This window comes from Erpetoichthys calabaricus, chromosome 2 (assembly GCF_900747795.2).
Source record: "Erpetoichthys calabaricus chromosome 2, fErpCal1.3, whole genome shotgun sequence".
Classification (NCBI taxonomy): Eukaryota; Metazoa; Chordata; class Cladistia; order Polypteriformes; family Polypteridae; genus Erpetoichthys; species Erpetoichthys calabaricus.
Window position 1 is genome coordinate 348,428,347 of NC_041395.2, and position 14,063 is coordinate 348,442,409.

At 46.0% G+C, this 14,063-nt stretch overlaps 1 protein-coding gene across 1 annotated transcript in view; it reads left to right on the forward strand.

The window, feature by feature from the left end:
- The window catches only part of otog (otogelin), a 305,832-nt gene that overhangs the window by 191,936 nt on the left and 99,833 nt on the right, over positions 1-14,063 (forward strand). The window contains exon 30 of the mRNA XM_051922624.1: positions 12,459-12,615. Coding sequence (XP_051778584.1) covers positions 12,459-12,615 — 157 coding nt within the window. The remainder of the gene's footprint in view (positions 1-12,458; positions 12,616-14,063) is intronic.

The window sequence follows — 14,063 nt, forward strand, 5'->3', positions numbered from 1 at the left end:
AGTATTAGATGTTATCAACCCTATGGATGAAGACCTATCCAGGTCTGGATTTACAACAAAGTTAACGTCTCCAGCCATTATAATTTTATGTGTTCAAGTTAAGAATGGATGCAAATATGTTATGGATGAAGTGTCTATCATCTTCATATTTATTAAAATCACTTTACAATGAAATAAATTACCCATCACCACCACAAATCGCCCTTCAGGGTCAGATGCTACATCCAATACTACCAATGAAACTGGTCTATGTATTAAGATTCCCACACCTCTAGTTTTCTTGGTATAGCTGGAGTAGAATATATATATATTTTTTTGTTCTTTATTTCGCCTTATACAATTTCTTGTATTAGGAATTTGTTAGTTTTTGCATACCCCTTGGGGTTAGAGCGCAGGGTCAGCCATTGTACAGCGCCCCTGGAGCAATTACAGGTTAAGGGCCTTGCTCAAGGGCCCAGCAGAGTAGGATCTCTTTTGGTAGTGATGTGGATTTGAACTGGCAACCTTCAGGATACCAGCACAGATCCTTAGCCTCAGAGCCACCACTCCACCCCAAAATCTCTTTGCAACCAAAACTGATCCTTACTTAATAAGTGGGTCCCCTGTAAAAATACTATCTTGGCGTTTATACCTATTAGGTGAGTGGATACTTTCTTTCTCTTTAATTCATGATTGAGACCTTTAACATTCCAGCTCACATAGTTAAGCATTTGGTCATGAAGACATTGCTTCTGAACTTTTGTTGACATTTTGTAGTCTTAAATTAAGGTTGTACATTATTACAATAGGTAGCTTAAACCTTAATTTCCAGTTTTGCCAGGAGTTCTGGCTTTGAAGCCCATTGTTGTGTTGGCAATTACAATTGTGGGGGTAAAAAGGGATAGATTAAAAATAGCTTACTCTCTTAACCCCCCCCACCCCCAGACCCTCCACCCACCCGTTTTGCCTTCCCTCGTGAGGCTAGATCACACTTCACAAAGTCCCAGTCCTCTGACCTACTGAGAGACAGAGCATGTCCAGAACAAAGAAAGACCCCCAGCAGCAGTCTAGAAGGATTAAAGGAGAGATTTCTATTGACAGTCCAAATACTAGAAACTTAGAATATAATCTTAAACAGTCCCAGGGTATGATGTTAAACAGTTATTTAATTAAATACTGTAACACATACAATAGCCAAGAAGAAAATAGGATGTTTAATTACAGTAAAAGTCTCATTACGAATGGGCCAAATTGCAGGTAAGATTTTCTCTGCCTTGCCAGGACACAATGTGACTCACGTTTGTATTTCAAAAGGTGTCAGGACCCATCGTCTTCATTCTTTTTCTGCTTCATCCGGAGAACTAGAAATGTAGAACTTGCCTTGAATTTCCACTCTCGGAGGCTGTATCTGATGTTGGCTTTGCGTAAGTGCCGTTCAATGCTGGAAAACGTGGCACGTTTCACAGCTGTTGAGGGTGAGAGATCAGGGAAAAATACAAATGTGGTTATTTTCAAATATAATCTCCTGTTTCAGTCTGAGAAGTGACATCAAATTTAATTGAGATTGTAATTTGTCAATTTGTCAAAGCGTACGATGAGGCCTCTAGGTTTTGAGATGTTCGTCCTTTGGCTCAATGACTGGTTGCCAGCCAATCACGTTGGGCTTGACAAGTGGCCGTTTGGCAGTGAAGCGACATGAACTTCGAACAGTCACCAAGTCGGCCGCGTCTCTACTGGGGAAGAACTACACCTGCCAATGTAGTTTATTTATTTATTTTATCTATTTATTTATTTATGTTTATGACATTTATTTTTGTTTTTATATTTCATAATAAAACACTAAAGTTTGTGCCTCCAGGCCAATGAGCAATTCAATTGGCTTTGGTAATGCAAGGAAAGAAGCGGAAGTGCGAATGTGAGACGCACAAGGAGGAGTAAAGACGTAGGAGGTGCGCTGAGTGAGGGTCGCCAACAAAGACGGAAAGAATGAAAGCCGGAGAGGAGGTCGTCGAGGAAGACGTCACGGGACGAGGGAGGGCCGCCGATGAAGAGATGTTCAAACACATACGCGAATATCGAGGACACGTAGAGCAAGGGAGAGCACATAGTCTTCAGTTATTGTCTTGCCTGGTTTACCTGGTACCACGGCTTTTTACGATCTTTACTATCATTTTTTTGAGACTTTTAAATTTTCGTACTTCGATTACCTCTGACCTGCTCTGCCTTTGTATTGCGCCAACGTGTTTGAATTCTTTACGACGTTCTACTCTGTCATCTACTCTTTGTCTTTTATTTCCAGCCCTGGGCCTGGTTAAAGTCTCGTCTTACTGGACGTGAAAGTGTCTCTCTGAGAAAATCACGTCTCGTCTCCTTCCAAGATTTTATTTTATAATAGAGAGAAATATATAAAATATTATTTTTTGCTAGTTTTACATCTGGAAATACCTGATATATAAAGATAATTCAGCATCAGAATAATGACTTAAATATTATAATAACAATCATGTATTTAGGTACAAATAAGATGACATCCTTCCCATGGGCTCACCACCTATGGGAGGTGCCAAGGAGGCCGGGTGCAGTGTGAGTTGGATGGTGGCCGAAGGCGGGGACCTTGGCGGTCCGATCCTCGGCTACAGAAGCTGGCTCTTGGGACGTGGAATGTCACCTCTCTGAAGGGGAAGGAGCCTGAGCTAGTGCGTGAGGTTGAGAGGTTCCGGCTAGATATAGTCGGACTCACCTCGACGCACAGCTTGGACTCTGGAACCAATCTCCTTGAGAGGGGCTGGACTCTGTACCACTCTGGAGTTGCCCCCGGTGAGAGGCGGGCAGCGGGTGTGGGTATACTTATTGCCCCCCGACTTGGAGCCTGTACATTGGGGTTTACCCCGGTGGACGAGAGGGTAGCCTCCCTTCGCCTTCGGGTCCTAACTGTTATTTGTGCGTATGCACTGAACAGCAGTTCGGAGTACCCACCCTTTTTGGAGTCCCTGGAGGGGGTGCTAGAGGACATACCATCTGGGGACTCCCTCGTTCTGCTGGGAGACTTCAATGCTCACGTGGGCAATGACAGTGAGACCTGGAAGGGCGTGATTGGGAGGAATGGCCCCCCCGATCTGAACCCGAGCGGTGTTTTGTTATTGGACTTCTGTGCCCGTCACTGATTGTCCATAACGAACACCATGTTCAAGCATAGGGGTGTTCATATGTGCACTTGGCACCAGGACACCCTAGGCCTCAGTTCGATGATCGACTTTGTGGTCGTGTCGTCGGACTTGTGGTCACATGTCTTGGACACTCAGGTGAAGAGAGGGGCAGAGCTGTGAACTGATCACCAGCTGGTGGTAAGTGGGCTTCGATGGTGGGGGAGGATGCCGGTCAGGCCTGGTAGGCCCAAACGTGTTGTGAGGGTCTCCTGGAAACGTCTGACAGAGCCCCCTGTCAGAAGTAGCTTCAACTCCCACCTCCGGCAGAACTTCAACCACATCCCGAGGGAGGTGGGGGACATTGAGTCCGAATGGGCCATGTTCCGTGCCTCTATTATTGAGGCGGCTGACCGGAGCTGTGGCCGTAAGGTGGTCGGTGCCTGTCGTGGCGGCAATCCCCGAACCCGTTGGTGGACAGCGGCGGTGAGGGATGCCGTCAAGCTGAAGAAGGAGTCCTACCGGTCCCTTTTGTCCTATGGGACTCTGGAGGCAGCTGATAGGTACCGGCAGGCCAAGCGGAATGCGGCTTTGGTGGTTGCTGAGGAAAAAACTCGGGCGTGGGAGGAGTTTGGGGAGGCCATGGAGAACGACTTTCGGACGGCTTCGAGGAGATTCTGGTCCACCATCCGGCGTCTCAGGAAGGAGAAGCAGTGCAGTGTCAACACTGTATATGGTGGGGATGGTGCGCTGCTGACCTTGACTCGGGACGTTGTGGGTCGGTGGGGGCGAGTACTTCGAAGACCTCCTCAATCCCATTAACATGCCTTCCAATGAGGAAGCAGAGCCTGGGGACTCGGAGGTGGGCTCCCCCATCTCTGGGACTGAGGTCACCGAGGTGGTCAAAAAACTCCTTGGTGGCAGGGCCCGGGGGTGGATGAGATACGCCCGGAGTTCCTCAATGCTCTGGATGTTGTAGGACTGTCTTGGTTGACACGTCTCTACAACATCGCATGGACATCAGGGACAGTGCCTCTGGATTGGCAGACCGGGGTGGTGGTCCCCCTCTTTAAGAAAGGGGACCGGAGGGTGTGTTCCAACTACAGAGGGATCACACTCCTCAGCCTCCCTGGAAAAGTCTATTCAGGGGTTCTGCAGAGGAGGGTCCGTCGGATAGTCGAACCTCGGATTCAGGAGGAACAGTGTGGTTTTCGTCCTGGTCGTGGAACAGTGGACCAGCTCTGTACCCTTAGCAGGGTCCTGGAGGGTGCATGGGAGTTTGCCCGACCAGTCTACATGTGTTTTGTGGACTTGGAAAAGGCATTCGACCGTGTCCCTCGGGGAATCCTGTGGGGGGTGCTCCGGGAGTATGGGGTACCGGACCCCCTGATAAGGGCTGTTCAGTCCCTGTATGATCGGTGCCAGAGCTTGGTCCGCATTGCCGGCAGTAAGTCGAACCCGTTTCCAGTGAGAGTTGGACTCCGCCAGGGCTGCCCTTTGTCACCGATTCTGTTCATAACTTTTATGGACAGAATTTCTAGGCGCAGCCAGGGTGTTGAGGGGGTCCGGTTTGGTGGACTCAGGATTGGGTCACTGCTTTTTGCAGATGATGTTGTCCTGTTTGCTTCATCAGGCCGTGATCTTCAGCTCTCTCTGGATCGGTTCGCAGCTGAGTGTGAAGCAGCTGGGATGGGAATCAACACCTCCAAATCCGAGACCATGGTCCTCAGCCGGAAAAGGGTGAAGTGCCCTCTCAGGGTTGGTAGCGAGATCCTGCCCCAAGTGGAGGAGTTCAAGTATCTCGGGGTCTTGTTCACGAGTGAGGGAAGAATGGAGCGAGAGATCAACAGGCGGATCGGTGCGGCATCTGCAGTAATGCGGGCTCTGCATCGGTCTGTCGTGGTGAAAAAGGAGCTGAGCCGCAAGGCAAAGCTCTCAATTTACCGGTCGATCTGCTCTCCTACCCTCACCTATGGTCATGAGCTATGGGTAGTGACCGAAAGAACGAGATCGCGAATACAAGTGGCTGAAATGAGTTTCCTCCGCAGGGTGTCTGGGCTCTCCCTTAAAGATAGGGTGAGAAGCTCAGAGTAGAGCCACTGCTCCTCCACATCAAGAGGAGTCAGATGAGGTGGCTCGGGCATCTGATCAGGATGCCTCCTGGACGCCTCCCTGGTGAGGTGTTCCGGGCACGTCCAACCTCGGGATTCTCCCGGAAGAGCTAGAAGAAGTGGCCGGGGAGAGGGAAGTCTGGGCATCTCTGCTCAAGCTGCTGCCCCCGCGACCCGACCTCGGATAAGCGGAAGAGGATGGATGGATGGATGGATGGATGGATAAGATGACATCCCTTCTCTCTGCTGTAAAACTTGCACACTTTGAATGAAATTAATCTTCAGCGACGCCCTCTGAGTAGACACATTTAATAATTTATTTGTTGGCGCCTTTCTAAACACTCAAGGACACTGAACAATAAATGAAACACACATCATAAACAAAACGTAACACTTCTCAGCGCTTCTGTTAACTTCTGCAGACATCTCCCTGAGGTGCTCCTCACCACCAATGACTTGATGGTTCTACTCCTCACATTCCCAGTTGTGTGGCGCAAGCCCAGGGGCATCATGGGTAAATGTTTAGAGCTGAGCCTCACATTCAGATTGCACTGAACTGTCTGTTAATTTTAGGCTCGTCAGTTTAATCCAGTGGCCTACATGTCATCTGAATTGTTACAGTTTACAGAGCTGCCTATTGAAATGATAATTGTGCCGTCACCGTCACTGTAAGCTACCCGACAGGCTGACAGGTTAAACACAGAGCTACCGTGATATATTTTTCTTTAATAATAATAATACATTTTATTTATAGTGCCTTTCCCATGCTCAAGAGATATAGGCGCAACAACTCTGTTCATTATTTTTCTTTATATCACCATTAAGGTCCTTAATCTGAAAACTGTACAATACCTGACCCTGAGCTCTGACGTCCAAAGGTCACGTGAAACGTTTCCCCTCATGGATTAATACAGCGTACCAAACATAAAGTGAACATATTCTTCATTCATGTGACATACCCTGTAGATTTGATCTTGTAAGAGAAAGAAAACCTGCCAGCATGGCCGGTAACCACTAGGGGGCCCCAAACAGCAGACACAGCCATACCCAACACAATTCCTGATTCAAATTTTATTTGACTAAAGTGACCCCTTCTTCACACAGCACCAGCACGGGTGCACCACACACACTCTACACACTTCTACTTCCTCCTCCATCAGAGCATTGCCCACTGCCCGCTGCCTCCCGACTCTGACTCGACTTAAGTGAAGTGGTGGGATCTCTTTTAAACTGGGAAGTGCTTGTGGTCTTCTGTCCAGGTCCAGCAGGGCAGTCCTCCCCATCAGTAGCAGTCTCTGGACATATCTAATGATCCCAACAGGGCCGCGTTTCTAGACTCCAACTCCCATAATACCCTGCGGGCGTCTTAATGTGGTCCAGCCTTGAGGAACACTGCCACCTGTAATGTGGGGAAATTCACAGTTCCCGGCAAGGCTGTTCACCCAGTCCATCCATTTTGAGTCCATCCTTTATCCCGACCAGGATATCTGTCCTTCCTCCCCACCACCTACAGTCACAATTGTTATGAGTTTCCTGCAGTGTCAGGCCTCAGATTTTTCAAATTGAATCTTGTAGACACATTTGTTGGTGTGTTTGAGCCAATTCACAGATGTGTTCTGCACTGTAAACAGCTGACATTGGCATGTGGTTGACATTCATGTCAGTTGTGAAATGAACAGCCTCTACACACACTGGAAAGGTTTGGGGCAGCCACCCATATGTTGTCCATGGCTGCAAAAGGATTTTGAAAGAGCACTCATGTGCATGGATTTGGAAATGATGGCAGCTTTAAAGGCCAAAACCGGAAGTGACGTCGTCCGAGGCACTGGAACCAGAAGTGACGTCATTGATGGTGTGTCTGGTAGGTTTTCCCGTATTTGGCCTACAGAGATAACAGAAGTAGGATTAGTGCACCCTGCCACCCCCTGGCCAAGTGGCACCTCCACTTGGTCCACTCAGCTTGCTCCTGTGTCACACATGTGTGACACAGCTAATTAGGTCACATCCATGTCATGAATTGATTGTTATTAATTTTGCAGATTCAGGATAGAGAGGCTCACTGGCACTTATCTAAATTGTTATATTATTTCACAAATCTTAAAAAAAAAAATAAGGTTCATGAAATGCCACCCCAGCCAAAGTGGCACCTGGAGCGACCTCCCTGTTGCCTAACCCCATGCGCCAGCCCAGTCCATAATATCTACCATAATTACTGAAAGTTATCCTGATCAGATGCCCGAGCCACCTCATCTGACTCCTCTCGATGCGGAGGAGCAGCGGCTCTACTCTGAGCTTCTCACCGTATCTTTAAGGGAGAGCCCAGACACCCTGCGGAGGAAACTCATTTCAGCCGCTTGTATTCGCGATCTCGTTCTTTCAGTCACTACCCATAGCTCATGACCATAGGTGAGGGTAGGAACATAGATCGACTGGTAAATTGAGAGCTTCGCCTTACAGCTCAGCTCCTTTTTCACCACGACAGACCGATGCAGAGCCCGCATCACTGTGGACGCCGCACCGATCCGCCTGTCGATCTCACGCTCCATTCTTCCCTCACTCGTGAACAAGACCCCGAGATACTTGAACTCCTCCACTTGGGGCAGGATCTCACCTCCCAACCCTGAGAGGGCACTCCACCCTTTTCTGGCTGAGGACCATGGTCTCGGATTTGGAGGTGCTGATTCCCATCCCAGCCGCTTCACACTCGGCTGCGAACCGATCTCTTCCAAACTCTGTGGAATGGATGATTGACGGGTGCACTACTTATGATGTCACTTCCGTATTTCAGCCTCCTGGACCCGCCTCTTCTGCATCATCCAAATGAAAACTGGCTCCACCCCCATCTTGGAGGCAGTCATATTAAGACTTTCATCTGCAGACGACGTCTCTGCTGTTATTGGGTGAATTTTCAACACCAGATCATCTCTCACTTACAGAGCATCCAGAAAGTATTCCCAGCGCGTCACTGTTTCCATATTTTGTTATGTTACAGCCTTATTCCAAAATGGATTAAATTCATTTTTTCCTCAGAATTCTACACACAACACCCCATAATGACAACGTGAAAAAAGTTTACTTGAGGTTTTTGCAAATTTATTAAAAATAAAAAAATTGAGAAATCCCATGTCCATAAGTATTCACAGCCTTTGCCATGAAGCTCCAAATTGAGCTCAGGTGCCTCCTGTTTCCCCTGATCATCCTTGAGATGTTTCTGCAGCTTCATTGGAGTCCACCTGTGGTAAATTCAGTTGACTGGACCTGATTTGGAAAGGCACACACCTGTCTATAGAAGGTCCCACAGTTGACAGTTCATGTCAGAGCACAAACCAAGCATGAAGTCAAAGGAATTGTCTGTAGACCTCCGAGACAGGATTGTCTCGAGGCACAAATCTGGGGAAGGTTACAGAAAAATTTCTGCTGCTTTGAAGGTCCCAATGAGCACATTGGCCTTCATCATCCGTAAGTGGAAGAAGTTCGAAACCACCAGGACTCTTCCTAGAGCTGGCCGGCCATCTAAACTGAGTGATCGGGGGAGAAGGGCCTTAGTCAGGGAGGTGACCAAGAACCCGATGGTCACTCTGTCAGAGCTCCAGATGTCCTCTGTGGAGAGAGGAGAACCTTCCCGAAGGACAACCATCTCTGCAGCAATCCACCAATCAGGCCTGTATGGTAGAGTGGCCAGACGGAAGCCACTCCTTAGTAAAAGGCACATGGCAGCCCACCTGGAGTTTGCCAAAAGGCACCTGAAGGACTCTCAGACCATGAGAAAGAAAATTCTCTGGTCTGATGAGACAAAGATTGAACTCTTTGGTGTGAATGGCAGGCGTCACGTTCGGAGGAAACCAGGCACCGCTCATCAGCAGGCCAATGCCATCCCTACAGTGAAGCACGGTGGTGGCAGCATCATGCTGTGGGGACTGGGAGACTAGTCAGGATAAAGGGAAAGATGACTGCAGCAATGTACAGAGACATCCTGGATGAAAACCTGCTCCAGAGCGCTCTTGACCTCAGACTGGGGCGACAGTTCATCTTTCAGCAGGACAACGACTCTAAGCACACAGCCAAGATATCAAAGGAGTGGCTTCAGGACAACCCTGTGAATGTCCTTGAGTGGCCCAGCCAGAGCCCAGACTTGAATCCGATTGAACATCTCTGGAGAGATCTTAAAATGGCTGTGCACCAACGCTTCCCATCCAACCTGATGGAGCTTGAGAGGTGCTGCAAAGAGGAATGGGCCAAACTGGCCAAGGATAGGTGTGCCAAGCTTGTGGCATCATATTCAAAAAGACTTGAGGCTGGAATTGCTGCCAAAGGGGCATCGACAAAGTATTGAGCAGAGGCTGTGAATACTTATGGACATGGGATTTCTCAGTTTTTTTATTTTTAATAAATTTGCAAAAATCTCAAGTAAACTTTTTTCACGTTGTCATTATGGGGTGTTGTGTGTAGAATTCTGAGGAAAAAAAATGAATTGAATCCATTTTGGAATAAGGCTGTAACATAACAAAATGTGGACAAAGTGATGAAGCGCTGGGAATACTTTCCGGATGCACTGTAAATGGGGTTCATCCCGGTGCCCCAACTCTTTAGGACTTGATGTCTCCGTTTACAATATAAGAATAAAATAGAAATAAAAATTAAACTAAACTGAATTTTTGGAATCAGAAATAATCTAGAAATTACAGTAGAGCCCCCCATCCCCCCGTATGCGTGTGCTGCCATTGCTGATGGGTCGAGTACCGTATATGTGAGCCAGCCTGTCTACATCGATTACCGTGGAATCACAGGATTCTTGTGAAAGTCGCCTTCGTTTGGCTTAATAACAGCCGCCCAGCGCCACAGTGTGTGTGTGTGTGTGGTGAGGATGGCAGCTCTTCAAAGTCTACAAGAAGCCGGGAAGTGAAAACCATGGAGAATGGAGAAGGCGGCGAGTACCAACAGTGATATGTGTGTGTGTGTGTGTGTGTGTACGGCATACTTCCTTACACCATCGTCACTGGAGTGTCAAGCTACAACATGAGAATCTCCTTCATTCCAGAGTGAGAGTGAGAGAGCACAAGTGTATTAATGTCAAAGGCACTTTATTATTATTATTATTATTTGGTGTTGATCTTTAGAACATTAGAACACTCTGGACGAGAACAGGCCATTCAGCCCACCAAACCTCGCCAGTCCTCTCTACTTATTTCTTCCAAAAAAACATCAAGTCGAGTTTTGAAAGTTCCTCAAGTCCTCCTGTCCACCACAGTACTTGGTCACTTATTCCAAGTGTTTGTCGTTCTTTGTGTAAAGAAAAACTTCCTCATGTTTGTGTGACATGTCCCCTTCACAAGTGTCCAGCAGTGTCCCCGTGTTCTTGATGAACTCATTTAAAGTCACCGTCTCGATCCACTGGACTAATTACCTTCATCATTTTAAACACTTCATTCAGGTCTCCTCTTAATCTTCTTTTCCTTAAACTGTAAAGGCTCAGCTCTTTTAATCTTGGACCTTCTCCAGTGCTGCTATGTCCTTTTTGTAGATTCTATATTATCTGCCAATCCACCTCTCTTGGTATCATCTGCAGACTTCACCAGCTTGTTCTTTATATTCCTCTCTAAATCATTTATATATAATAAAAATAGCAACGGCCCCAGCACTGCCCCCTGCTGGTCACCACTCTTCACATCGGCCAGTTCCTCTCACCATCACCACCTGCTTCCTGTGTCTGAGCCAATTCTGCAGCCATCTAAAAACATCACCCTGACCTGCCGCTTCTTTTAGTTTGATGCCCACCTCTCATGTGGCACCTCATCAAATGCTTTCTGAATGTCCACATCAATAATCTCATCTGCTCCTCTCTGGTCGGATCCTTGTTGCCTCCTCATAGAATTCCAGCCTGTTAGTAAAACACGACCTCCCTCTTCTGAGCCCACACTGACTGTTCCTAATAACTCCTGTCTTTGCCTTCTCCTTAATAATTCCTCCTGCATGTTCTGCATATTTACTGTATTGACAGTAAAAGGTTACTTGATTTGATTTGACTTTTCCAAGCGTACCTCCAAACCCTCAGCTACTTTTGCTCTTGTGTGGGTGAAAATAAAGCAACAAAAAAAAAAAACCTTCTAAAGGGAAAAAAGCTTTAAAAACGACCACACAGTTCCTTCAGAACCCGAGTTTGTATTTGTAAATGTATTTGTTTATTTCAATCTCCCACCACAGATCAGACCAAAACCTCTCAGCAGCCTCTCATGTTTGCAAAGCACACACCAGATGAGGTCTCATTGTACACACGTGACCAACTCCACTTCGTCACTGCCATGTTTGTAACAGGACACGTCTGATATTCAGGCTTCACTGCTCTCCGGCGTTTCAGACATCGCCATACGTCACCCAGTTCTGGTGGGATACAAGCAGGCAGAGCAAGGTGAAGGGTTGGGGTGCCCACTGGGTGATCCTCAGGTAACAGGCACACCCATTAAACATAATGACTACAAAAGTCAATGAAAATGACGATGAGGACCCCCCCCCCCACACACCCATAGGCCCAACGTCTTATATGCAGATTGGGGTACAACACCCAGGGGCTTCCTGACATCAGCGGAGGTCACGTTGGAGCCCTTCTGGTCATTTGTCATCCACTCTGAGGGAAAAAGGGAAGAAGGAGTTGGTGACAGCGCTGACCGATGGTCCGGAGGTGAATTACATTCCATATCAGTCTTGAAGATACCCCCCCACCACCTCCCCACCACTCATGTATATGTATCTGTGATTTGAATTGCACTGACAACTCCTCACAATGGAAGTCACTGCTGTCAAAGACTGAAGGAGTACAGGAGTCCCGAAAAATAGGTGGGGGCAACTGGGACAATCTGTTTAATGTCATGTGCCAATAAAGAGAACAGAAATGTGGCACAACAGAAAATAGGTGGCAACTTGACTTCTCTGAAAAATAAGCCAGTCTTGAATGAGTAAGGGTTAAGGTCAGGGTTCAAATCCCACCTGAGACCCCTTTCTCTGGGGACTTTGGTGTTACAGGGTCACAAAGAGGCAGGACTTCTTGGGGCAATGTGGGAGGAGCTTAGCTACACTCTTTGGGAGTCTCCTCTGCACTGTGAAGGGAAAAAAGACACAATACTGTCAGCAACTGCGCCCCCTGGCCTCCCAGAGTGGTACTGCATACTGCTGTGGCCAGAAGGTGATCTTCAGACGCCCAGGTGTGACACTACATACACTTCTATCACAGGTTGATGTTACCTGGTTTTACTCAAACTGCCTCAGTGATACCTGCGGCTGCAGCCGGGGAGGAGACTGCGAGTGCTTCTGTACCAGCGTGGCGGCGTACGCACATCGGTGCTGTCAGCACGGAATCGCAACAGACTGGCGGTCCCCCGATGTTTGCCGTGAGTAACTCCAGCTTCAGTGAAGCCGCCTGTCATCTGTCTGTCTGTTATATAGCGCCTTTCACATTTCTCTGTCTGTCAAAAGATGCCCTTGACATCCATTTATAATAATCTGTAAACAGTATCTATCTATCTATCTATCTATCTATCTATCTATCTATCTATCTATCTATCTATCTATCTATCTATCTATCTATCTATCTATCATATAGCGGCTTTCACTGTATCTATCAATGATATAGTGCCTTTCACTCTATCTATCTATCATATAGTGCCTTTCACTCTATTTATCTAAGTATCTATCTAGCATATAGCGGCTTTCACTCTATCTATCAATGATATAGTGCCCTTCACTTTATCTATCTATCTATCTATCTATCTATCTATCTATCTATCTATCTATCTATCTATCTATCTATCTATCTATCTATCTATCTATCTATCTATCATATAGCACCTTTTACTCTATCTATCTATCATATAGTGCCTTTCACTCTATCTATCTATCTATCTATCTATCTATCTATCTATCTATCTATCTATCTATCTATCTATCTATCTATCTATCTATCTATCATATAGTGGCTTTCACTGTATCTATCAATGATATAGTGCCTTCACTCTATCTATCTATCTATCATATAGTGCCTTTCACTCTATTTATCTAAGTATCTATCTAGCATATAGCGGCTTTCACTCTATCTATCAATGATATAGTGCCCTTCACTCTATCTATCTATCTATCTATCTATCTATCTATCTATCTATCTATCTATCTATCTATCTATCTATCTATCTATCTATCTATCTTATAGCCCCTTTCACTCTGTCTATCTATCTATCTATCTATCTATCTATCTATCTATCTATCTATCTATCTATCTATCTATCTATCTATCTATCTATCTATCTATCTATCTATCATATAGCGCCTTTCACTCTATCCATCTATCTATCTATCTATCTATCTATCTATCTATCTATCTATCTATCTATCTATCTATCTATCTATCTATCTATCTATCTATCATATAGCACCTTTCACTCTATCTGTCTATCCTATAGTGCCTTTCTATCTATCTATCTATCTATCTATCTATCTATCTATCTATCTATCTATCTATCTATCTATCTATCTATCTATCATATAGCGCCTTTCAATCTATCTATCTATCTATCTATCTATCTATCTATCTATCTATCTATCTATCTATCTATCTATCTATCTATCTATCTATCTATCTATCTATCTATCTATCTATCTATCTATCTATCTATCTACTATGACTATGACTATAACCTACCTGAATATTTCTCAGGATTTCTTTTTCTCTTTCATTTTGTCTTCCTGTCTCTTCTGTTTTTTTCCCTCCACTTGATTACCTTATAAGGTCATTGAAGCCCCCCAAACCTTAACGAAGTGGCCGTGCTGAACTCCTTCGCGGTCA